This window comes from Bos indicus x Bos taurus, chromosome 25 (genome assembly GCF_003369695.1).
Source record: "Bos indicus x Bos taurus breed Angus x Brahman F1 hybrid chromosome 25, Bos_hybrid_MaternalHap_v2.0, whole genome shotgun sequence".
Classification (NCBI taxonomy): domain Eukaryota; kingdom Metazoa; phylum Chordata; class Mammalia; order Artiodactyla; family Bovidae; genus Bos; species Bos indicus x Bos taurus.
Window position 1 is genome coordinate 6615592 of NC_040100.1, and position 24005 is coordinate 6639596.

Below are 24005 nucleotides of genomic sequence, written 5' to 3' on the forward strand. Positions count from 1 at the left end.
GCCCCGCCCCGCCCCGCCCCCGGGGCTGCCTCCCGGCTCCGTCACGCCCCGGCTGCCTCATCCCCCAACTCGGCTTCCCTCTGCGGCCTCATTGAGCGTCTCTAACCGGTACTCGCTTCGTGATCGTCCCTGGATTGCGGCCCCTCTGACACCCGAGGCCTCCGGGATCCCGCGGCTCTGCCCCCGCCCGCAGACTTCGCCCCAGTGTCCAGCGTGTAATTCCGAATGGAGGTAGGTGTGGCCCTCCCTTCTCCTCTCTCCAGACTCCTGCTCCAACTGCCCACCCCCAAAGAGGCCAAACGTTTTTTTTCTTAAAACATGTTTACTCCATTTAACCCGGAAACTTCACAATCAAGAGGACAAGTGGGGAGGGGAACAAAAGGGGGGTGATGGGAGCGTTGGGGGGTGGCTGTCGATCCTGCGCTTGCAGAGCCGAGGTGGGGGAAACCGTCTCCTTCCGTTCGCTTTCCCTCCCCCACGGCTGCGGGCCGGCCTGTGGGTAGGGAGGGGGGCGCCCTCAGGGGCACTTCCGCTCCACGCACTGCTTCCCGCCCTCCTCATATTCCTGCTTGGAGATCCACATTTGCTGGAAAGTGCCCTGGGTGGGTGGGGCGGGAGGGCGGTCAGGGAGGCCCAGGAGGGAGGGAGAGCAGGTTCCCCACACTCCACCCGTGGAGGTTCGGAATCTTCCCCCTCCCAAGCCCACATTCCCCCTGCAACCACCAACTTGCCCCATCTCCCTGTTCCCTCCTTCGTATTCAGAGGGCGGATACCCGCTTCATACCGTTCAATCACCGATGCATTCACTGAGCATTTACTGAGCACCTGCGGTTCGAGCTGGGAGGTGGACCTTCCAGCTGCAGGCCAGCGAACCTGCGCTCCAACACTCCATATCCCCTCTCCACCAGATACCCTGTCACTCCATCAGGCTTTACATGCCAAGTCTCCCTCCTTCCCAAGAAAAATCTTTCCTCCACCCTCCTCACCATTCTGACACCACCTAACATCAAGGTCGGGATGATGTCTTTACTCTGGCACCCCACCCCAACCCCCGTTGAAATACGGTCCGCCAGCCCCGGCACTTTAGACTGTACCGTCTCTATGATTACTTTCGTCTGCCTGAAAGTTAGTGTGTGTGTCTTGTTTCTGGACACACCTTTCCGGACCATGTCACCTCTCCCTTGGCTTCTGCTTACCGTGCCAAAGCCCCACCCTTCCCACCATCTCCAGTTTCCAGTGCAGAGCTCAGTGCTGAGTTCCCGGACCCAAATTCTCAATTGTCTTTCGCACACCTGGTTCTCAGTGTCTCCTGGAACCTCACACACTCAACGTATCCATGACTGCTGTCACCATCGTCGTCCAGCCCTGGCTCAAACCTGCTTCTTTGGTCTCTCTCGCCTTCTACAGTTGCCCTGTCCAAATCCAGTGGCCCCTTGCCATGTGGAACACTTGAAATGGAGCTATCGAGCACTTGAAATGCAGCTAATCCAAGATGAAATGTGCTCTCGGTGTCAAATCTGCACTGGATATTGAAGACTAAATCCAGAGGATGTAAAACGTCTCAAATTTTATACTGATGACATATTGAAATGATAATACTTTGAATAAGTAAGTGTGTTAGTCGCTCAGTCGTGCCCGACTCTTTGCAAACCCATGGACTGCAGCCCACCAGGCTCCTGTGTCCATGAGATTTTCCAGGCAAGGATACTGGAGTGGGTCACCATTTCCTTCTCCAGGGGATCTTCCCAACCCAAGAATCGAATCCAGGTCTCCTGCACTGCAGGCAGATTCTTTACCAACTGAGCTACAAGGGAAGCCAATACTTTGAACATATTGGATTAATTACAATATATTCTTAAAACTTAATGTGTTTCTTTGGACTTTTAAAAAATATGGCTACTAAGCAATTTTGAATGACATACATGACTCATGTTACATTTCTCTCGGATAGCACTATCAGCGGCCAGCATCCTGGGTCTCATCCTTGACCCCTTTCCTTCTTACCTCTCGTATCCAAACAGTGCCCACATTCTCAGTCAGACCTCTGATAAGCTCCAACCCTCTCTTCCCCACATCCGCTCTGCTGGCAACCCCGGGTCACGGTGGAGACCACGGTAGCCCTCTCCAACCCACTCTCTGCTCTGCAGCCCAGGTTGTGTGCTTAGTCACTGAGCCGTGTCCGACTCTGTGTGACTCCATGGACTGTAGCCTTCCAGGCTCCCCTGTCCACGGGGATTCTCCAGGCAAGAATACTAGAATGGGTTGCCATGCCCTCCACCAGGGGATCTTCCCAACACAGGGATCAAACCTAGGTCTCCCGCATTGCAGGCAGATTCTTTGCCATCTGTGCCACCAGGGAAGCCCAGGCGAGCTTCCTCAACTCTGGCCCCACAATACCTATCCCCTGCCTGTGGCCTTGCCGGGCTCTCCCCTGGGGCCACACACCCTCTCTCCTGCTTTGCCTCCTGAGTTCTCACTCTTCCATCTCAGCTTGAAGTCTCCTTAGAGGCCCCTCCTGATCCCTGAATGAGATCAGGTCTTCCTTTGAAGGAACACCCCACACCTTGTGGTGACCTCCTGTTTGATTGTCTTGGCTTCCCGGCTGTCCCCATGCACGAAGGCAGGGACTAGGTCGGGCTGTCTGCCCAGGTGCACAGGAGGCTTGCCACGACTGTGCAACTGACACTCCCAACCCTGAGCTATCTTCAGGGGGTCAGTCTTCTGTCACTCCGACCCTTGCTTCTGTCCCTTTGGGGGCACTGCCTCTAGCCGATATCCTCCTTGTCCTGTCATGACCCTGCTGTCCCTCTCTGTGTGGCTGACATCCGGCAGATGCAGTTTGCATCTTTACCTCTCTGCTCAATGTCTTGCCCCCGCCCCAGCAGCTGCTCCAGACTGAATTCCCCACCTACCGCCGCAGAACCACCCTGACTGCTGCCTTTGGTTTGTCCCTTGCTCACCACCCTATGCCCACTGCTACCCATCCCGTGACTCTAGGACAATAGAAAGAGCCTCCCGTCAAGGTCCCCTTGAATTCAGCTCATACCCCCATCCCCAAAGACTCCTGTCGGACATAACCTTCTCAGACATGCCTGTGGCCGTCAGATCACCTTGCCCCAAACCTCTAGGGGCTCACCCTGGCACACAGATCACCACAATCTCATCCCAGCCAACCTGTCCAGCTTCCTGTCCTCCACTTCCTGCTTTGTGTCCTGAGATTGCATTCACCTTTCTGGGAGCACTGACTGCCCTTTCATAAACAGTGAGCGAATGAGGCGGTAGGCAAGGCAGTGGGGCGGTCTGGATCTACTCCACATTCAGCAGTAGGCCAGGGCCCTCCCCTCTCACCAGTGAGGCCAGGATGGAGCCCCCGATCCAGGGGCTGAACTTGCGCTCCATGGTGCTGTTGCTGGCGATGAGCTTCAGTCTCATGCTCTGGGAAGAAAGAAGGGCTGGGGGAAGCAGACACCTGGTTCTGGGAAGTGGGAAGGGACAGGGCTTGGAGTGGGGAGGCCATAGCGGGAAGGAGCCGCTTTGGTGGCCAGAATACTGGCTCAGTGTGTGGGAAGGAGGAAGGACTTGGTGCTGAAGGGCTGGCCCAGGGCCCTGGCCAAGGGTGGGCTCCTACCGGTGGAGTCTTCTGGGAAAGCTCTCGATTGAGTCTGTCAGTGAAGCCCTGCAGGAGCGTGTTCCCACCCGTGACAATGACACTGCCGTAGAGGCCCTGAGAGCAGGGAGGAAGAGTGAACAGTCAGGCCACGGCCCTGCCCTGGCCCCCACACCCCCACTTCTCCTGGACCCCTCCACCCAGATGCAGGCTTGGGCCTCACCGGACGAATGTCAATGTCGCACATGCCGATGCTGGTGGTCACCACGTGGCCCACCCCTAACATGGTGTTCCCCGACAGGCCCTGTGGAGAAAGGTGACTGGGCTTTGGGCCCTCTGTCCCCTCTCCCCAGACCCTTGTCATCCTAAGCTTCCCCCCAGCCCCGGGACCCAGGGACTCCAGCCAGCCCCACCTTGACATTGGAGGGATCAAACAGGCCCTCAGGGATGCGGAGCCGCTCTGCACCGTAGTCTGTGTTGTAGCCGTTGGGCATCTCGTAGTGCACTGTGGGCATCTGCGCAGCCACCCTGCCCAGGAAGGAGTGAGATTCTGCTTGGGGTGCTCCCGAAGGACCAGAGGACCCCCAGAGCCCCAGGCCTTCCCCTTTCCCACCCCCCATCCCAGCCCTGGGCCCCACTCACTGCTCATCGTAGGGAGAGTCTGAGACCTGCAGCACGGAGGCCTGGAAGTCCTGGATCACCTCCTAAGAGCCCAGGGACATGGTGAGGGCTGGGCTCCCTTCTCAGGCCCCACTCCCACCCCACCTGCAGGGCCTCTGTCCCTCCCATCTGCTCATGGTGGGGAAGGGCGGTGAGGGAGGGATTAGGAGCTGGAGGGGTGGTTTCCGGGGACCCTCTCCAGTGCCTCACATTGCACATGTAGTTATGCCAGGACTTGGAAACCTGGGGTAACTTCTCTTTCTTCTTCCAGTTTGGGGGTGCACCCTCCCGTACAGGCTCCTGTAGGGGCACAGCCTGCGATCACCCTTTGCATCCCATACTGGCCCAACCTGCCCTGTCCACATCTGCCTCCCCAGCACTTGCCAGCTCTGCAGCTAATGGGCACCGGGTTCTCTGTTCTATTGCCCAGAAAAGGTGTTTCTCCCCCTTCCCTATTAGAGGAGAAAGAATGGGGAGAGCCCACCCCATGGATGCTGTGCACGCAGTCGGTAGAGAAATCTAAAAGGCCTTGGTCAGAGAACATCGATGGCTTGGAGATTCCAGTAGGAAGCCAGACCTTAATGAAACAGCCTTTTACTGACCCATGTTCCACGTGCGGATCCCTTGCATGCAGGGTCTCAATTAATACTTGCGGCAGCCCTACATGCAGTTTTTCCACTTTGCAGGGGAGGAAACTGAGGTTCAGGAGCTGTAGTCTCAGGCTCTAGGTCACACAGTTCTTCTGTGGCAGAAGCAGACCTTGAACCTGGGTCTCTTGGAGCCCAGAACCCACCACACTGGCCCTCATACACACATCCTTCTAGCAGTTGGCTGTGGGACCTTGGCCATGTCCCTCAGCCTGTCTGGATCTCTGATGCCTCAATTGCAAATTGAGGGCCTAGGATCCTCCTGGGGCCTGGCTGCTCCCCACCCTGATATCTGATGGGTCAGGGGGTTGACTGTCATAGGGTCAGTGCCCAGGACATCCCAGAGGCTCCACCTTGGCTGCGATCATGTAAGGTGGGATGATGTCAATGGCCATTTCCTGGAAGAGCTCTCGGCACTGCATGGAGATGAAGTCCCCTGCCAGGGGTGATTTGACAATGCCTGGAAAGGAGGGGGTGTCATTGCCTGGTCCCTCAAGGTGCCCCCGACCCCTATCGAGGCCCCACCTTGCTGCAGGACGTAGCCATCATGCACTGGAATGGCTGTCGTGTGGGTGGCCCCACTGTCCAGCACCAGACCTGTGGAGCGTCCATTTGCAAAGCTGGTACGGGAAGGGTGGGTCAAAGAGCCAGCAGCAGTGAACAAGAAGGCTGGAAGCTGATCTGGCCTACTCTCTACTTTCCTAGGTCCAGCCCAATCCCAGTCTTCAAATCTCTCCCTCTGGCTTGTGACTCATTTGCTAGAGAAAGGCAGCTGAGACGCTTTGCCACTTTTTTCTTATCTGAATCACACTTTATTCCTCTATTCCTTTCTTCTGAATATCCAGCCTCTCTTTTTAGTCTTAGTTCTATGTCCCATGGGATCCCTGAAATGAGGGTCTATATGGCCCCAGTGCCTGGCACAGAGTACTATGGAAAGCTGATCCTTTTAGAAAAATAAATGGGAAGGGAACATCTCAGTGTCATATACCCTTCCCTTCTCTCTCCAGCCCCAGCTCCCGTTGTCTACTTGTCCCAACTCTCCATGCTCAGCCTGATCCAAGGAATGGGAAAGGACCACTGGTCTGGCCACCCCAAGATACAAAGCACTCAGCTCCCAAGGGCTCTTTGCACTAATGGGGCTTGGGGATGGGGGGTGTCTGCCCATCTAGGATATTTATCTCCATAGAATCAGGCCCAGCCTCCATCTCAATGCACCACAAACTCCACCCTGACTCTCCATTCTCACAGAGCAGCTTAACCCAGAGGATACGCAGTAAGCACAGCTGTCTTGCATAAGAAGAAAGCAGGAATGTTGTACTGCTCAAACATCAGCTCCGTCAGCTTCTCCCGTTTGGCCCGTGTGTTCCACTGGGGAGAAAGTGCAAGAGGGGAAGTTTCAGGAAATGAAAGGCACCAATCTATGTATACACCTTCCACATACACAGACCTGTTTTGCACTGAGGACAGAGGTCAGGTCCCCTGACCCTCATAGGTCTTTAGAATGTTGAAACTATAAAGAATTTGAAATATCACAATTAAAACCCAACTGAAGAAAATAAAACTCAGAGAAGGAAGTTGGCCAAGATCACACAGAAAGCTCTTGGTAGAGCTGGGTCTAGAGTCACAGTCTCTTGACTCCTAGCACAATGCTTTCTATTGTGCAATACACACTTCAGGCCAACCCCCCCAACAAGACCCCAGTACATCCCTCTTTCCCACTCTAATCCTCTCAGAGATAAGAAAGCTGAAAAAGAACATCTTTCTGGGTAAAAATGTTGGATTGAATACAAACATTTACTTTTATTCTCTCCCAGGCTATGCAGGCAGTCATGTTTGACTCTTTATGACCCCATGGATTGTAGCCTACAAGTCTCTTCTGTTCATGGGATTTTTCCAGGCAAGAATACTGGAGTGGGTTGCCATTTCCTTCTTTAGGGGAATCTTCCTGACCCAGGGATTGAACCTGCAACTCTTAAGTCTCCTGCATTGGTAATATAGTCTCCTGCATTACCACTAGTGCCACCTGGGAAGCCCTTATTCTCTCCCAAGATCCCAGCAAAATTATAATAAAGGGAGAATTAGAAAAGAAGAAAACCATAAACCCACAAAAGTCAACAGACACATAAAAAGATGCTCAACATTTTTGGTCATTAGAGAAATGCAAATCAAAAGCACAACGAGGGACTTCCCTCATGGTCCGGTGGCTAAGACTCTGCACTCCCAATGTAGGGGACCTGGGTTCAATCCCTGGTCAGGGAACTGGATTCTACATGCCACAACTAAAAATCCCACATGTTGTAACATGTGCTACAAACTAAGACCTGACACAGCCAAACAGATAAATATTTTTTAAAGATGAATAAAAAGTAACATTCATGGGACAGGAAAGAGCTCCTGGAAAATAAAAATAGAGGAGCAGAAATTAAAAGCTTTATAGAAGAGTTGAAAAATAAATTGAGGGAATATCTTGGAAATTAGAGGAAAGAGATACATAAAATATAAAAGATGAAAACATTAGAAGAAGACCAGTTTAGGAGGTACAAAATCCAAATAATAGGATTTCCTAAGAGAGAACAGAGAAAATTGAAAGAAATAAATCAACAAATAAGTAATTAAATTTTTTTTAGTAATTAAATTTTTAATTGAATTGAAAGACATAAGTTTCCAAATTAAAGAGACACATTGAGTGTCCAGAGCCATGAACAAAAATAAACCAATATAATATTGTGAAACTGTAAAACACTGAGGACAAAGTGAAACTTTTACAAACTCTCAGAAACAAAAATAAGTTACATCAAAGGATCGGGAAGTAAATGACCTTGGCTTTCTTGATGGCAACAGTAGATGTTGGAAGGCATTGAATAAGTGCCTTCAAGATTTCATAAAAAGGGATTTCCCTGGTGGTCCAGTGGCTAAGACTCTGCACTCCCAATTCCGGGGGACCGGGTTCAATCTCTGGTAAATGCCTGCCACAACTAAAGATCCTGCACAACACAACAAAGACTGAAGAGTCCATGGGGCACAATGAAGACCTAGCACAGCCAAGTAAATAATTTTTTAATAAAAAAGTTCCAAAGAAAAATTATTTCCAACTGGAGCGTTATACCTAACTAAACTATACATTCAAGGTTAGACATGCAAAGCCTCAAAAAGGTTACTTCTTATGTCCTTTCTAAAGCAGTTACTGGAAGATGTGCTCCATGAAAACAAGGGAAAAAATCAAGAAAAGAGTAATGATCCACAGGAAACAGGACTTGTAATACAGGAGAGAGGGGCAGTGTTTTCTTAAGATGAAGGTGAAGGGAGATGTAAGGATTATAGCTACACCTTCTGCATAGAAGCTAACTAGTCTACAACAGAACAGGTCAGTAGGCTCCTGGAGAGATTTCTTGAAGCTGAAATTGATGGAACACCTAAAGCAATTAATATCTTGAGGAAAGATAAAGATAACTGATGAATAATTTCAGGTCACATTATTAAGTAGATAGAAAATGAAGAAAAACAAAGAAAATTTTCAGTGCTAGAGAAAACAAATAATTGCACAAGAGAGGAAAATAAATAGTTTATTGCCTGTCTCAGGCCTGATTAGCATATATAATAATAAGAGTATAAATACTGAATCTTAAAAAAAAAAAAACAACCCTAAACTGCAACAGTACTTCAAGTAAGAAAAAAATGTGTGTGGTTTGGGTTGGGGAGGAAAGAGAGCTAAGTGCTCATTTTCTATAGTGGGAAACCCATAGATAATACCTAGAGCTAGAAAAATTCACAATCAGTGATTTATTATATTTAGAGATATAAAAGGTAATGGCAAAAAAAAAAAAAAGCTAAAAGAGAGAAAAGCAATTGTCTCTGGAAAAGGGATAATAGAAGGAAGAGGCTATGCATGGCAGTTTATAAATAAAATTGATTCTATATAGGTGTATATAACATTGACCAAAAATTTCAGTTAAAAGGTCACACAGGGACTTGGGGGGTGGGGCATTGTGTAAGGATGACTGGGGGAAAGGCAAGTTGAGAGAGCAGGAGAAGAGAAGGAGGCATGGAGACTAACACAGGGAGAGAGGAAAGTGGTTGAACCTGACAGAGTTGGAAGGAAAGTTTGAAAAAGAAAGAGGAGTGATTAATGGCTTGAGGAGAGGTGAATGTCCCACCCCAGGGCTGGACTAGGGACTGGACTATGCACTTACCGGGGCCTCTGACATGAGCACTGGGTGCAGGTTTGGCTCAGACTTGACATGTTTGCTGTAGGTGTGATCCAGGATTGCACGGAAGCACTCCCAGTCCTCAACTGGGGCCAGGACATCAGTGGAGAGATGAGGGTGGGCAGGCAGGGGTCCAGAAACAGGAAGGAAGGAGGGAAGCCAAGTCCAGGGGAGGGGAAGTGAGACAAGGTCCAGCAGAAATCCCCCCTTTCCCAGGAATCTGGTGGACCCTTGTGAGAAACCAGGCAGCTTTGGGAAGTAGTAAGGGCATCCCTGGGACTTGGGCAGCTGCAAGGAATACTCCGTGAATGTGGGGCCCTGTGCCCCGGGTTGTGGGGTGTGGGTTCTGGGTCTGTGTCAGGAGCCGGTAGTGGGGGCCCCATACTCATGCCATTCTTGAGGGGAGACATGACTTCCGCTCCATCTCGAGGCACGTGGAGGGCGTTGGTGTCGATGTGAAAGATTTTCCCTTTCTTCTCTTTCTCCCCCTCCAACTCCAGCCCGCCCCCCTCCTCCGCGGCCAGCAGCCCCACCGTGGTGGGGAAGTCAGCCTGGAGCGGGGCATGGACAGGAGAGAAAGCCATATCTTGCAGGGCCCTCAGCCCACCCCCTGGGTTTACTCCCATATTCCCGCTTAGCAGAGCTTTTCTCTGGGCGCTGAGAGCCCTGGGTGACTGGGAAGCCTGGAGGGGAGCCCTAGGATTTGGGCAGGGGGCTGGAAGGCTCACCTTGGGGCAGTCCTCCCCAGCGTACCCAGCGCGGACTGAGAAGGAGCCAATGTCAAAGACCAGCGCCCCCACCTCATCTGTGCGGGAGACAAACTTGTGAGGGGTTATCTCCCAAACTCTCTCTCCATGGATTGCTCTGAGAGGAGATCCCGGCAGAGCCACCTTCAACCCGGAAGGGTCAGGTGGGAGCTCGGCCAGGAGTTCAGGGTCCTGGGAGTGGGAGATCAAGACTCCAAAGTCCCTTTCTGCCCAGTGGCCCTGTTCAGGCCACTCTCCTTGCCTGGCTAGAGGCCGGGCGGAGACGGGTTGAATGGTGGTGAGGTTGGGCCGGGTACGCGCAAGCATTCTGAGGAGGGTCGAAGGTTGGAGTGATGCAGGACCCAAACCCGGGGCTGGAACCGCTCGATCGCAGAGGTGACAGGCCCCAGGGTGCCCAGAGCTTGGGTTGCGTGGGTTCGGGGCGCTTGGATTCGGGCGAGGCCACGCCAGGCTGGAGATCCCGAAGCCCGAGGCTCGCTCACCTCCGCCGTAGACGCCCCCGCTCATAGTGCCCTCTCAGCGCTGCTCGCGGCCCGTGGGCGGCGGCAGGATCAGCACCGTGGCGGCCGGACAGCTCCCGGGATCCCGGGCGGGGCGGGGCGCGCGGACCGCCAATCAGGAGGCCAGGTCCCCCGCCCCCAATGGCGCCGCCGATTGGCTGAGAGGCGAGACAATAACCCGGCCGGGGGCCGCTGCTTTAAAGGGCCAGACACCTCAACCTTAGGTGGCGGGGAGGCGATTGAGGGGAGCGAAGACCTCGAGGCTGGTCCTAAGGGACAGGCTGGAAGAGAGCAGGACTACACAAGAGATTCCTTGTCCATTCGAAGACCTGGGGGTGATTGAAGGCGCCCTTGCTCCTTTACTTTTACAAATAGGATCTAGGAGAGGGCGCCATACTCTTGGAGACGTGGCCATTCTCAGGCTCCTGAGCAAGGTTCTGCCATAACCTCGGGGAGACAGGGAAGGGAAGAAGGGAGGGAGAGGTACGGGAGGGGGTGTGTCTCCATTTTCTCCCTATTTCTTTCCATCTTTGTCTTTCTGATGGCCCCTCTTTTCCTCGTTGGTCCCTGTTGGCATACATACACACATGTACACACATGGCTCTCAGCTAGCATTCACCTCTCTTTCATCTGTTTTTCTCAGGAGTTATTTATCAAGCAAGTAGGTTTTCCCCTAGTAGGCTACTAAGTCCTTCTGGGCTTCCAGTATGAGGCCACCTCCACAGCAGTTTTGATAGAGAAGGGGAAGGAGCAGTTCTGACAGCCTGGGTCAGCGGAGAGACTCTTATGTGAGCATGTGTGTAGGTGTTTGTCTGTATGTATGTGTTTGAGTGTGTCAGCATATGTGAGCACATGTATGTGTATGTTAGTCATTTTCAGTCATGTCCAACTCTTTGTGGCTCTGTGGACTGTAGCCCTCTAGGTTCCTCTGTCCATGGGATTCTCCAGGCAAGAATACTGGAGTGGGTTGCCAATCCCTTCTCCGGGGGATCTTCTGGGCCCAGGGATCAAACCTGGGTCTCCTTCATTGCAGGCAGGCAGATTCTTTACCGCCAGAGCTACCATGGAAGCCCTTGTGCACATGCATATGTGTGTACATATGTGCATATGAATACATGCTTGTGTGGGGAGCACTCCCACCTACTTGTTTAGGGGTGAGTGGAGCATTAAGACCAGAGATAGCAGAGGAAGAGGATTCTGTGTAATGACTGAATGCCCCTGAAGTTCTCTGCTTACCAGATACTCACTCTGTAAGGGCTCCACCTTTCCTTAGCCAGAGGACAGATGGTTTGAGCTGGCTCATCCGTTATCCACTGGCGACAGGGGCATTTCACATTCCCAGGGTTTGTTCTGAGTCCAGACCTGGCTTCCCCAACTGGAGGCTTCGGTGGGAGCGGTGAGCTGTAGGAGAGAGCTGACTGAGGAGCTGGGAAACTGAAATAGTCCAAAGTGAGCCTAGGCTCAGTCATCCGCCTCTATAAACTGTGGTCTGGATGAACTGGAACAGCCCCTTACTTAACCTCTCAGTGCCTCATTTCTTAATCTTTCAAAATGCTGAGGTGAGAATTAAAGGAAGACACTGGATGAGAAGTGATTCTATTCATGGCCTGTACCTCTCCTTTTGGTTGTCATTGAATGATGCTGCTTCACTTCCCCTTTAAATTCATCTTGTCAATTGCCACTATTCCCTTCCCTATCCCAGTCTGGACCACAGACTCAGAAACTGTCCCAGTCAGGGGAAACTTTACTGATCATGAAAATAAGGCCTAGATTTTATTGGGATTTTTCCAGATACAAGAAGGGCTCTATCTTGGGTCACACAGTTCACTGGGGCAGAGCCAGGACTAGAACTCACATCTCTCATCAGCCAGTTGACAGATGATTCTGTATCCCTCTGCAAGTTTCACTGTCCCCATCTGTAGAACAGCTGGAGGTGAGGATTCAATCCAATGCTAGAATCAAGTTCCTGGCTTGATTCACTCCTGGCTAAGTGCTAGGGATACAGGACTATTCAGCAAACATTGGGTCTTAAGAAAATCCCTGCGTGTTTTTGAGGCTTTAATATTATCATCCACATATTCATAGAAATCTGTAGTCTGTCTAGTAAGGTGACTTTTCCTCTCATGGTTGGTACAAAAGCTACAGTGAACTACAGGACTAGACTTATCTCCCAGTCAACTGTGGCCAATTTTCATTTGTCATAGGATCTGACATGATACTCTATTGCATGATGCAAGTGGTTAAAGTTTATTAATGTATTTCATCCATCCATTCATTCATTCAACAAACATCCTTTATGCCTATAGTGTCCCAAGCATTGTGCAAGCTATGGGAACACCAAGGTGCATAAAATATATCCCTGCTCTCAAGGAGTTTGAGTGCAATGGGGATCTCAGATGTGCATGAAAATGCAGTGAAATGGAGGCTCAGAGGAGGGAGGGGCTACCTGTCTCTGAGAGTCCAGGGAGACTTCCAAAAGTGAAGTTTGAGCTGAACTGTGAATGATAAATAGGGGTCACTGGTGAACGAGGTGGAAAAGGTCTTCTACCCAGAGAACACTGTGAGCAAAGGTCTAGGGAGGTTGACATTTCTGGCATATGTGGAAACAGGAGAGTTGGATGTGAGCTGGTGGCAGAGACCAGTGTCAGGGGAAGATGAAACTACAAAAATAGCCAAAGACCGACACATTCATCCCTGAACTCTTTTTACTTAGCAAATACAAAGCATCTGCTATGTGCCAGGCACTGTTATAAACGCTTTACAAATATTAAGTAATTTAATCCTCATAATGATCTGATCATCCTCATTTTGCAGGGGAAACAGAGGCATGGAAATGTGACTGGCCCAAAGTCACTCAGCTGGTAAAGGGACAGAGCTGAGATTTTATATATATATTTGGCTATGCCAGATCTTAGTTGCGGCACTCAGGATTTTTTTTTTTTCCTTTCTAGTTGCAGCATGCGAACTCTTAGTTTGGCATGTGGGATCTAGTTCCCCGACCAGGGATCGAACCCCAGTCTCCTGCATTGGGGGCTCAGGGTCTTAGCTACTGGACCAGAGTTGAGATTTGAACTGTGGTATGTGAAGAGTATTGATCCTGGGAAAATGTTGTCATGCTTCTATTCATTTCTTAGATGTTTGATGTTCTCCAGGTATCTGATAGGCACTGAGAATAAAATGACTCACATAACTTGATGTGACTCTCACTGAGTTTAATGTCTGTTTTGGACGATGGATGATTAAATGATTAGCTCAATAAAGGCATCTAACGGTTCTCACATTGGCTAAACCTGAGCAGCTGCTAATAACAAAGGTGGTAGGGTCACGACCCCTAGGCCCCACACCTTGAATATGATTTGGCATCTTGTGAGGGTCTGTTCATTGCTTGGTGAGCTCTCACCCAGTCCTCTGCCAGACAAACCAAGTGCCCTGGCTTCCCAGGGAACCCCCAGTACAGGTGGCAAGTGCCCAGAAAGAAATAGTCCAGTGAAGGCTGCAACAGGATGCAGCCAGCATTACAGTGGGGCACAAACAACAGTGTAGTCAGGAAGGCAATATTTAAATTAAGAATGAGAAAATGAAAAATTTCCCAGTTGACAAGTGGAAGGGGAGTCAGGGTGGAAGGCATTCTTAGTAGACAGGACAAGCCCCAGCCTGTGTGTCTTACAAAGAAGTTTGGCCCTTCGCATGGCGTCAGTTGGGAACTACTGCATGGTTTATATATATAATTTTTATTTATTTATGTATTTTTGGCTGCTCCGGGTCTTTATTGTTGTGCATGGGCTTTCTCTAGTTGTAGTACACAGGCTTCTCTAGTTGCGGAGTGCAGGCTCTAGGGCGTGTGGGCTTCAGTAGTTGCCACACATGGGCTCAGTAGTTGTGGTGCACAGGCTCAGTTGCCTGGAGGCATGTGGAATCTTTAGTGCCCAAACCAGGGATTGAACCTGGGTTTCTTGCATTGGCTGCAGATTCTTAACCACTGGACCCTGCGTAGTTCTGAACAGCAAAGTTATATGATCCAACTTGCACTGTAGAAAGATATCTTCTAGCAGCTATTTGGTAGGTTGATTAGAGAGGGACTATCCTAAAAGACTAGGAAACAGGCAAGAACCAAAGTAATAGCTGTTGGCATACTGTAGAAGGGATAGATTTAAGCAATACTGGAGAAGTAGCATTGATTAGCGGAGAAGGCAATGGCACCCCACTCCAGTACTCTTGCCTGGAAAATCCCATGGATGGAGGAACCCAGTAGGCTGCAGTCCATGGGATCTCTAGGAGTCAGACATGACTGAGTGACTTCACTTTCACTTTTCACTTTCATGCATTGGAGAAGGAAATGGCAATCCACTCCAGTGTTCTTGCCTGGAGAATCCCAGGGACGGGGGAGCCTGGTGGGCTGCCGTCTATGGGGTTGCACACAGTGGGACACGACTGAAGTGACTTAGCAGCAGCAGCAGCATTGATAAGCTGTATCTACAGATGACATTGACTGCCAGTCTTACCTCAATTGCAATCTCCCTTCTTTCTTTATGAGGAATATTTTAGCTGGGTATATGGCTACAGACTTCATTTCTTAGCCTTCCTTGCATCTGGCCAACTTCTGAGTAGAAGTTTGTGGTGTCCTTAAACAGAAAAGAACCTGTGCTTCCATGCCACCTCCCCCCGCTTCCTGAGAGACAAGATTCAGATACAGTAGTGGGAAATGCCTGGGCCACACTGGACACAGAAGTGGAAGCCACAGGTTGAGGAGGGCCAAGATGTCCCAGAATCCTGAAGGATCTAGTTTGGGGTTGTTACTTAAGGCACTGAGTTTTGAGGACTCTTCATTCTAGCAGCTTGGACTGTAGTCTAACTAATTGACTATCCTTTGGATATGGGGCATGAGGAAGCGAGAAGCTCCTGGGTGGACGGTGGTGCTGTTAACTGGGCCAAGAGACTCAGAGGAGGGGCAGAGCTGGGCAGGATGGGGTGGGGTGGAAGAAGATTACTTTAGTTTTGAATATGTTGAGTATGAGACATCTATAAACAAGTGGAGTGTAATCATGGTTTTAACAACCAACTCTGCAGGGAAGGGGAACCTCGATCTCAAGCATTTGCTGACTTCCATGGTGTAAATATTGCCACCATGATGATGATGTTACTACTATCAACATGACCTCATTGAATAAGGAGTTGGGAAGAGAGGGATACAGTAGGCTCCTGTGAGCTGGTCCAAGCTGGCACTAGCTGACTCCAACAGTGCACCACTGTCCAAAAACATCCAGGTGGAGATGTTCAATCTGCAGTTGGACAGACAACAAATCTGAAAGAGAAGATAGAGATTTGAGAGTGATGAGCAATCAGTGGGTAATCAAAGTCCCAGTAGTGATTGGAGTGAATAACTTGGAGTGAGAAGAGGCTAAAGTCAGGATCCCAGAAAATCAGTGTTTATAGAAGATCCTGAAAGGCAGCAAAGGCTGAGGAGAAGCCTGAGAAAGAACAGTCTGAGGGAGGACGAAGTGTCCCACATCGGGGCCAGATTTTCCACATGTGCTCCAAAGCTTCTGCCTTCTCATAGAAACTGGCCATCCACTGGTCATCCCCTACCTGTCTGTATCTTCACCTCTGTCTCCTCATTGTCCTTCACATTATTATCTAAACAAGCTCTAGAAGTTCCCATCAAAACACAAATATCTTGATTCCACATTCTCCCACTGCTGCTGCACCTTCCTACACCCTCTCTCAGCCAAGACTCCCAAAGTTTCAGCCACCTTGGTCATCTCTACTACCTCATTTCTCACTTGCCCTCAGGCCGCTGCAAGCAGAGTATCCAGTGCAAAAGCTCCACACAGAGCCAGGATCAGCCTCCACAGTGGTCAATCCTATGCCCGCTTCCCAGTTCAGCCTTATCTCACCTCTCTGCAGCATTCAACAACATGTACCATTCCTTTTTGGAACACTCTTTTGTGTTCCAGAATTCCACCTTCTCCTGATTTTCTTCTTAGCTGGCTTCTCCTTTGGCAGCTTGTTCTCCTCTGCCTGACCTTTAAATGTTGGAGTTCCTCAGGGCTTGGTCTGAGGCCATCTTGTCTTTTCCCTGAACCTCTTTATGACTTCATCTGCTCTAAAATGCCACTCATTCTCAAGGCTCTATTCCAACCCAGATTCCTGCTGAGCCCCAGACCTACTTAGACTGCCACTGCTGAGCATTCTGCCTTGCACCTCTCCTAGGCACCTCAAGCCTAACACGCCCCAACTTAAAACTCTTGATCTTGGGACTTCTCTGCTGATCCAGTGGTTAAGAATATGCCTTCCAAAGCAGGGGACGCAGGTTCGATCTCTGGTCGGGTGACCAAGATCCCACATGCCACGAGGCAACTAAGCCCACGTGCTATAACTAGAGAGAAGCCTGATGCCCCAACCAAGACACGATGCAGCCAAATAAAATAAACAAATAAATGTTAAAAACAAAACAAAAACTCTTGATCTTCCTCCCCAAATATATCCCCTCCCAACTGCTCTGCTCTCAGTAAATGGCACTTCCAAGCTGCCAGTACTGACAGCTATGCACGTGGTTGTCTGCCATCGTCTCTTCTTATACACTAAGCTCCCTGCAGGCAGAGGAAGGCACACAAACTCAAGGGTGTATCACCAGGGCCTAACACATCACTGGGACTCATAAATATTTGCTGACTGAGTTAAAGTAAGGAAGCATATTAGCACAGAAACCAGAGTGAGAGGAAGCAGTGTCAGATGCCTTATAGAGATAAACAAAATTGGGTTCTAGTCTGAGTCTGCTAGTTTTCTAAATGACTCTAGGGAAGTCTCTGCCCACATGTAGATTAAGAGGAAATAGAAGTAAATTATAAGGTCCCTTCCAAATTGTAATTGACATCTATTATCTACTGTTAATATATCACTGAACTGGTGAGTGCACATAAACAGAATTTGTGCATAACTAAGAATGACTTTAAAAATTTTTTCTTTAAAAACTGGTGCTTTGATGGGAATTCTCTGGTGGTCCAGTGGATTAGGACTCCATGCTTTCACTGCTGGGGCCCAGGTTTAATCTCTGGTTGAGGTACTAATGTGCTTCCCCCATGGTTCAGATGGTAAGGAATCTGTCTGCAATGCAGGAGACGGAGTTCCATCCCTGGGTTGGGAAGATCCCCTGGAGAAGGGACTGGCTACCCACTCTAGTACTTTTGCTTGGATAATCCCTTGGACAGAGGAGTGCTTTGAAAACTATCTGTAATGCCTTTACCAGAGGCTACATGAAAAGTGTTTGATAATTTTAAATTGCATGAGGACTCAATGAAAGCTCTTCATTGACTTACCAGAACATTTTCCCAATCCGTCGGGATCTCATAACTAACCAAGGTGACTTGCAGAGGAGGTAGCTATCAATAGTCTCATTTTGTAAATTTGGAAGCTGAGGCACTTACATTCTCAGCCTTTTGCAGGGATGGTCCAGAGCAGGGTTCATCAAGAGGCTAGCACCGCACACAATAAAGTCGATAAAGCTGCCCTGGTTCATGTCTCAACTCTGCAGCCCTAGGAATCTGTTTCCACTATTTTAAATGGGAACAGTGCCAGTACTTCATAATATTTTCGTGAAGATTAAATAAGCATGGAAATCAATAAATACGAGTTGATATTACAGTGTCATGCAGCCCACTGGACAACGCGGGGACATTGCCTGGGCAGGAGTTTTTTCACAGCACACCTGAACTCCCAGGAACTGGCTTGGCCCCTACTCCTTCCTGGTCGGTTATCTTCGGAATGGCCGCCCTTTCCTCTACCACCTCAGAGACCCGCTGCCCAGCGCGGGTCTGAATCTCTCTAACCCCGCCCCTGCACAGGGGCGTGGCCCCACTAACAGAGGCGGAGCCAAGGCGGAGAGCTGGGGCGTCGAGCTCCTCTTCCCAGTCTGGAGCCGCCCAATCCGGGAGGGCGGGTCACGTGACCAACCAGCGGCTTCACCCTCCCCTCTGCCGGTACCACCTCTGCCAGCCCCAGGGGGGATGTCTTGCGTCTTTTCGGGAAGCAAAGCAATTTATTTCGGTCCGTTTTGCTTGGAAATAGCTGGGAGAACTATCTTTGATGTGACAGGGTCAATCTTTGCACCTTAAGTGATATTTTCCCTTCCTGCCTCCCCCCACCGAGCAGTTGGTCTCGCCCAGCCGGGCCCTGGGCGCGGCGGCGACGGCCGCGTCACTGGCGGGCGGGATCCCTCCGCTCTGGGGAGAGCAGCGCTGGACGGTTGAGTTGGGGTGACTGAGGAAATCCATCCGCGTCGCCGCTGCCGCCTCCGCCGCGGAGGAAGACAGGACCTGCCGCGCTCCTCTAGCGACCCTTCGCAGACTCCCACCGCCACAGGTACCTCCGCTGATAAAAGGAGTCCTCATCCCCCCCGCAAGCCCCAAATTCCCATCGGGGAACCTCTCTTCCGTCTGTCTCCCCGGTCTGGCCTCTCGGGAGCGGACGTAACTCTCCAGACCTCCCCTCCCTTCTTTTGGCCTCGTCGCTTCCAAACCCGGAAGGGGAAGAGGGGGACCCTCGCCCCCAATTAACGCACGCGCTCCCTGCACCATCGGGGGGAGGTGTTTCGCTTGGCCCCAGGCCCCATCCTAGCCCCACCTGCCTCTTGCTCCCTGAGAAGTTGGGGGTCTAAATTCGGGGCTTCCTCTAGGCCCCGTCCCGCCCCTTAGCCCACCACTACCACCCTCCTGCCGGCCCCTGAGTAGCACCCGTCGTGTCCTCGCATTTCGCACCCCAGCCGGCGTTCGCCTTGCAAAACTCCAGAATCCTCAGAGAGGCAGGCAAGGCCGCGAGGCTGTCCCTCCCTTCGTCTCTCCTCGATTTGGGTTCTGTCCCGTCTTTTCTGGCCTCATTACCCGGGACCAGAGGCCTCGGCACCCCATTCCCTTTAGTAGTCCTGACCCCACGCTTGGCTCCCAGGCGCCCCCCTATACACACACACTTAGCTATCTTTTGGGCAAAATGGAGGTCGTGGGGGCCGGAGGGCCAGGCCCACTGCGCTTCGCAGCGCGGCACCGGCCCGCGCCTTCCAGCTGCCAGATCCGGGGACCCTCCCTTGTCCCCTCCCCTTCGCCCCGCCAGACCTGCGGAGGCGGTGGCACCCACATTTCTCCTTGGGACCCCGGCTGCTGTATGCCCAGAGTCCGGGGCCGCTGAGGGGGCCTCTGGAAGGTGATGGGGATTGAGGGCTGGGAGCGTCGCCCCCGCCCCCAGCGGCTTCCTCCTGGCCTGCTGCTTCCTTCTGCCCCGGGCGTCTGGCGTTGCCGCCCGGCCTGGGCTGCCGGCAGCTGGAAGGAAGGGGCTTTGTCCGGAGCTGGGGAAGTAGGGTGGGGAGCTCTGCCCTCCTCCTTTCTTTGGAGGGGCGTCCTCTGGCGCTGGCGTAGAAATCTGAACAGACCAAGGGGAAATGTCAGTGGGGAAGAGGAACGCCCAGGGCCTGGGGGAAGTGGGACCGGGGGCGGGGGGGAGCGGGTTGGGGGGATGTCTGGGTCGGCAGAGTGCAGTGTGCATGGGCAGATCACACAGGTGTCCAAAGTTGGGGGGGCGGGCAGGACTCCGAGCCCTGGAGCGGAGCCAGCCAGGCCCCGAGGGCCCCTGCGCCGAGCCCGCGGCAGGGCTCTGCGGGAGCGGAGGGCGCAGGGGCTAGGCCGCCTGGGGCTGCCTGCTAAGCTCGCCCGCCGGCGCCTGGGAGAGAGCAGCTCCGCGCTTCTGGGCCCGGGACCTCTCTTCGGAGACCTAATTACTGGAGAGCGGCTCCCACGGGCTTTCTGCGGGCGCGCCGGGGCGGGCGGCCTCGGCGCTGGAGGGAGCAGCGGCTTGGGGCTGCCTTCCCCGCCACCCTCGCCTCCACCCGCCGCGGGCGGCTAATGGGGCGCAGCCGGCCCAGGGATAATCCGGGGTGAGCCGTCCCGAACCTATTAGTGCCCAATCGGCTTTTCCCAAATCCTGTAAACAGCCACCTTGGCCGGCTCTGGGGAGGGGCAGGAGGCTGGGTCGGGCGGGGGCGATTGGGCCGGGGGTGGGGTCACCCACCCTACAGGTTTCAGCCTTGGATGCGGTTGCCCTGGCAACCGGGCTAGGGTGGGGGCACTTCACCAATGAGGTGCTCTCAGTCCGGGTGACGGTTGCCTAGGCAACCCCACGAACAGACCAGCTTTCCCCTGTGGGCTCCCCCACCCCCAATCGAAGCTGGGTGTGTGTGTGTGTGTGTGTGTGTGTGTGTGTGTGTGTGTGTGTGGAGGGTGTGCGGCTTATGGGGGTGAATTTAACGAGGCACCGCCCCTTTTAAAATTAGGTGCTAGGAGGGCGGTGCCTGTGCGGCAGGGGCGGACGCCGGGTCTGTTTTCGAAGGGACTCTCCCCGGCACCCCCCCTTCCGCCAGCCCCCCAGTTCCTGCCACGGGTGTCCCGCCCGGGCTGCTGTCCGAGGGAGGGGTTTCCCCTGCGCTTCCTCTTGCACTTCTCGCTCCGTTTCCGGGGGGCGGGAGAAAGATTGGGGAAGTCAGCTGTTGCTCGGGTCACGGCTACGTCTCTCCGGGCCAGAGACCCGGGCTGTGCCGGGGGGAACCGCGGCCACTGCTGGCGCCCCTCCCCCTCCCACCGGTGCTTACCCCTTCCGGGCCGCGCTTCGGCCCCGCCTTTACCCCTGCTTCCCCGGCGGCCTTGGGCCTGACGTCAGCCTTGCATCCCCTAGGCCTCGGGCCAGCGGCGAGGAGCTGCCTCCCCCAGCCCCCGTCCCGCGGCCCCCAGCCGCCCCCAACCCCGCCCCACGGGCCCGGCGCCATGAGTGAGCTGGAGCAACTGAGACAGGAGGCCGAGCAGCTCCGGAACCAGATCCGGGTGAGGGCCTGGCGGGCGGCTGAGCGGGCAGGACCCGGTGGCTTGTGTGTACCGGGCTAGGGGAGGCAGGGGAGGGGGGTGCGTGTGCTTGGTGGGGGGCAGTACCCTAATCTCTTCCTGTCTCATCCTTTCCACTCTTGTTTTCCGTTCTCTTGCCTCTCCTCCCCATCTTCTTCCCTGCCCCTCTGACGGGCTCTGCCGTCTCTTATAGGATGCCCGAAAAGCATGTGGGGATTCAACACTGACCCAGGTGAGAGGAATCAGGGCTGGACTTGGCTTTAGGGAAGGAGCTCGGGTGGGAGGCATATTTCTCCGTGGGCCCTGCCACCGGAACCTTTCTAAGCCCATTCTGCCTCCACCTCCAGATCACAGCTGGGCTGGACCCAGTGGGGAGAATCCAGATGAGGACACGGAGGACCCTCCGTGGGCACCTGGCCAAAATCTATGCCATGCACTGGGGGACAGACTCAAGGTTGGTGAGGTCGAGGCTGTGTGCTGAGCCATTGTGTTCACCCTGGGCTGAGGCAGGGTGGGCAGGGGCCGCCTTGCACATTGGGTGTCTCAAACAGGATGCTTGCGTTGGCAAGTGAGTGTGGGAAGACCTGACTTCCAGATCCCCGCCAGGGGCCCAGGAAACAGGACCAAACCGAGCTAGTGGGAACCTCCGGGCTGCTACCGGAAGTTGTCTCTCGCCAGATGGGAGAGGGGAAGGGTGTCCTGCCTCCAGAGGGGCCTTCCCACCCAGACCCCTCTGGCTCTCCTGTCTCACTCCCGCAGGCTGCTGGTCAGCGCCTCCCAGGACGGCAAGCTCATCATTTGGGACAGCTACACCACCAACAAGGTAGGGGCAGCGCCTGCGGCTGCCGGGGCAGGGCTGCGGCGCCCAGCCGGCTCTCACCCCGGGCACTACCCCTTGCCCCCAGGTCCACGCCATCCCGCTGCGCTCCTCCTGGGTCATGACCTGTGCCTACGCGCCCTCAGGGAACTTCGTGGCCTGCGGGGGACTGGACAACATATGCTCCATCTACAGCCTCAAGACCCGTGAGGGCAATGTCAGGGTCAGCCGGGAGCTGCCTGGCCACACCGGTGAGCCTGGGCCCTATGGCGGGGACAGGGGCTGCGCCGGCTGTGCTGACAACCCCCGCTGACCAGCCCCTTCCCCCAGGGTACCTGTCATGCTGCCGCTTTCTGGATGACAACCAAATCATCACCAGCTCTGGGGACACCACCTGGTGAGGGCCTGCCAGCGCCAGGCAGGCGGGGCTCACCCACACTTCCTGCTGAGGGGGGGGGCGCCGGGGGGAACACGGCCTCAGGGCTCAGGCAGCAGGTAGTCACCGCCTGCTCCAGGAGTGGCAGCGACCACCTTGCAAACCCTTCAGCCTTTTGTTCTGGTGGCAGGAAGGAGGGACGAGTGTGAGGCAGGAGCAGGCGCTGGCTGCCAGTGCTCCCAGCATGGAGATGGCCTCGGGCCTGAGCTCATGCGGTGGAGGGGTAGGGCAGGGGCAGAGGGCATCTATCCTAACCCCTCTCTGACCCTTTCCTTCCTTCCGTCACCTCTCCAGTGCCCTGTGGGACATTGAGACCGGCCAGCAGACTGTGGGCTTTGCTGGACATAGTGGTGATGTGATGTCCCTGTCCCTGGCCCCCGACGGCCGCACCTTTGTGTCAGGCGCCTGCGACGCCTCCATCAAGCTGTGGGACGTGCGGGACTCCATGTGCCGACAGACCTTCATCGGCCACGAATCCGACATCAACGCCGTGGCTGTAAGTTCTGGGCAAGCTGGGATGGCCCCTCTCTGCCAGGCTCCCGGCCCTCACTGCGGCCTCACCCCACTCTGGTCGCATGTCCTGCAGTTCTTCCCCAACGGCTACGCCTTCACCACGGGCTCTGATGATGCCACATGCCGCCTCTTTGACTTGCGGGCCGACCAGGAGCTCCTCATGTATTCGCACGACAACATCATCTGCGGCATCACCTCTGTTGCCTTCTCGCGCAGCGGCAGGCTGCTGCTCGCGGGCTACGACGACTTCAACTGCAACATCTGGGATGCCATGAAGGGCGACCGTGCAGGTGAGACCGGGAGCTGAGCAGGGGGCCAGGCAGGGACAAGGGAACTGGGCCGGAGGGGTTCTGATGCCCCCTTCTCCCCCAGGTGTCCTCGCGGGCCATGACAACCGTGTGAGCTGCCTCGGGGTCACTGACGATGGCATGGCTGTGGCCACAGGTTCCTGGGACTCCTTCCTCAAGATCTGGAACTAACAGCCCCGACCCCAACTGGGCCCAGGCTAGGAGGGGCCCTGCCCGTGCCCACACTACAGGCCGGGAGCTCTGGGGCTGGGTGCACACCGAGCCTCCCTCCCCGGGCCACGGGGCCTTGGGTCCCTGCTCCCCTACCCAGGTTTGGTTCCTCCCGGGGCCCCCACTGTGGAGATTAAGATGGGGATAGAATGGGGAAAGAGGGGCAGAAGGCCCTCATCCTTTTGCTGCCCTGGGGTTGAGGCCTCATCCCGCTGGAGGGCCAGAGGCAGGAGGTGGAAACTCCAGGGGCTGGCTTTTTTAAAACTGGTTTTATTTTAATTTTTATTATATTTTCAGTTTTTCCATAAAGGAACCAATTCCAACTCTGTACCTGGTCTCCACCCTTGCTTGTTGTCTTTCTCACTCTAGTCTGTTCCCAGTGGCAGAGTGGCTGGGGGACCCCCCAAGTAGGGATAACAAGTTCCCTCGCTCCCTCAGTCAGATGCGCCCTCAGTCAG

General features: G+C 53.6%; 2 protein-coding genes and 1 long non-coding RNA gene across 3 annotated transcripts; 2 read left to right on the top strand and 1 right to left on the bottom strand.

Moving 5' to 3' along the window:
* The first annotated feature begins 18 nt into the window (after nt 1-18).
* On the top strand, nt 19-1866 carry LOC113883462. Its single transcript, XR_003508652.1, has 2 exons — nt 19-231; nt 1408-1866. It is a non-coding gene; the product is annotated as an uncharacterized LOC113883462 (long non-coding RNA).
* Nucleotides 302-10481, bottom strand: ACTL6B (actin like 6B). Its single transcript, XM_027527194.1, has 14 exons — nt 10369-10481; nt 9848-9924; nt 9505-9670; nt 9105-9205; nt 6185-6282; nt 5440-5534; nt 5268-5374; nt 4478-4567; nt 4250-4311; nt 4021-4135; nt 3831-3911; nt 3629-3724; nt 3349-3435; nt 302-598 (listed from the first exon to the last, which is right to left on the bottom strand). The coding sequence occupies exons 1-14, from the start codon at nt 10391-10393 to the stop codon at nt 518-520; spliced, it is 1281 nt and encodes a 426-aa protein (XP_027382995.1). The 5' UTR covers nt 10394-10481; the 3' UTR covers nt 302-517.
* Nucleotides 10482-18586: 8105 nt separating this feature from the next.
* On the top strand, nt 18587-23877 carry GNB2 (G protein subunit beta 2). The gene is made up of 10 exons (XM_027527893.1): nt 18587-18744; nt 21100-21245; nt 21457-21495; nt 21611-21717; nt 22023-22086; nt 22169-22331; nt 22411-22477; nt 22811-23012; nt 23103-23319; nt 23402-23877. Exons 2-10 carry the CDS (start codon nt 21189-21191, stop codon nt 23506-23508), a joined length of 1023 nt encoding a protein of 340 aa, XP_027383694.1. The 5' UTR covers nt 18587-18744; nt 21100-21188; the 3' UTR covers nt 23509-23877.
* Nucleotides 23878-24005: the final 128 nt, after the last annotated feature.

What these genes read in the sequence shown, in the direction of transcription:
- ACTL6B (XM_027527194.1), bottom strand. Translation starts at nt 10,393, where the DNA reads ATGAGCGGGGGCGTCTACGGCGGAG. An exon ending in TCCCCTCAAGAATGGCATGA is followed by an intron (nt 9,206 to 9,504) that starts GTATGGGGCCCC and finishes TCCTGGCCCCAG; the next exon opens with TTGAGGACTGGGAGTGCTTC. An exon ending in TTGATCCCTCCAATGTCAAG is followed by an intron (nt 3,912 to 4,020) that starts GTGGGGCTGGCT and finishes CTTTCTCCACAG; the next exon opens with GGCCTGTCGGGGAACACCAT.
- GNB2 (XM_027527893.1), top strand. Translation starts at nt 21,189, where the DNA reads ATGAGTGAGCTGGAGCAACTGAGACAGGAGGCCGAGCAGCTCCGGAAC. An exon ending in GGAGCTGCCTGGCCACACCG is followed by an intron (nt 22,332 to 22,410) that starts GTGAGCCTGGGC and finishes CCCTTCCCCCAG; the next exon opens with GGTACCTGTCATGCTGCCGC. An exon ending in AGCTCTGGGGACACCACCTG is followed by an intron (nt 22,478 to 22,810) that starts GTGAGGGCCTGC and finishes TCACCTCTCCAG; the next exon opens with TGCCCTGTGGGACATTGAGA.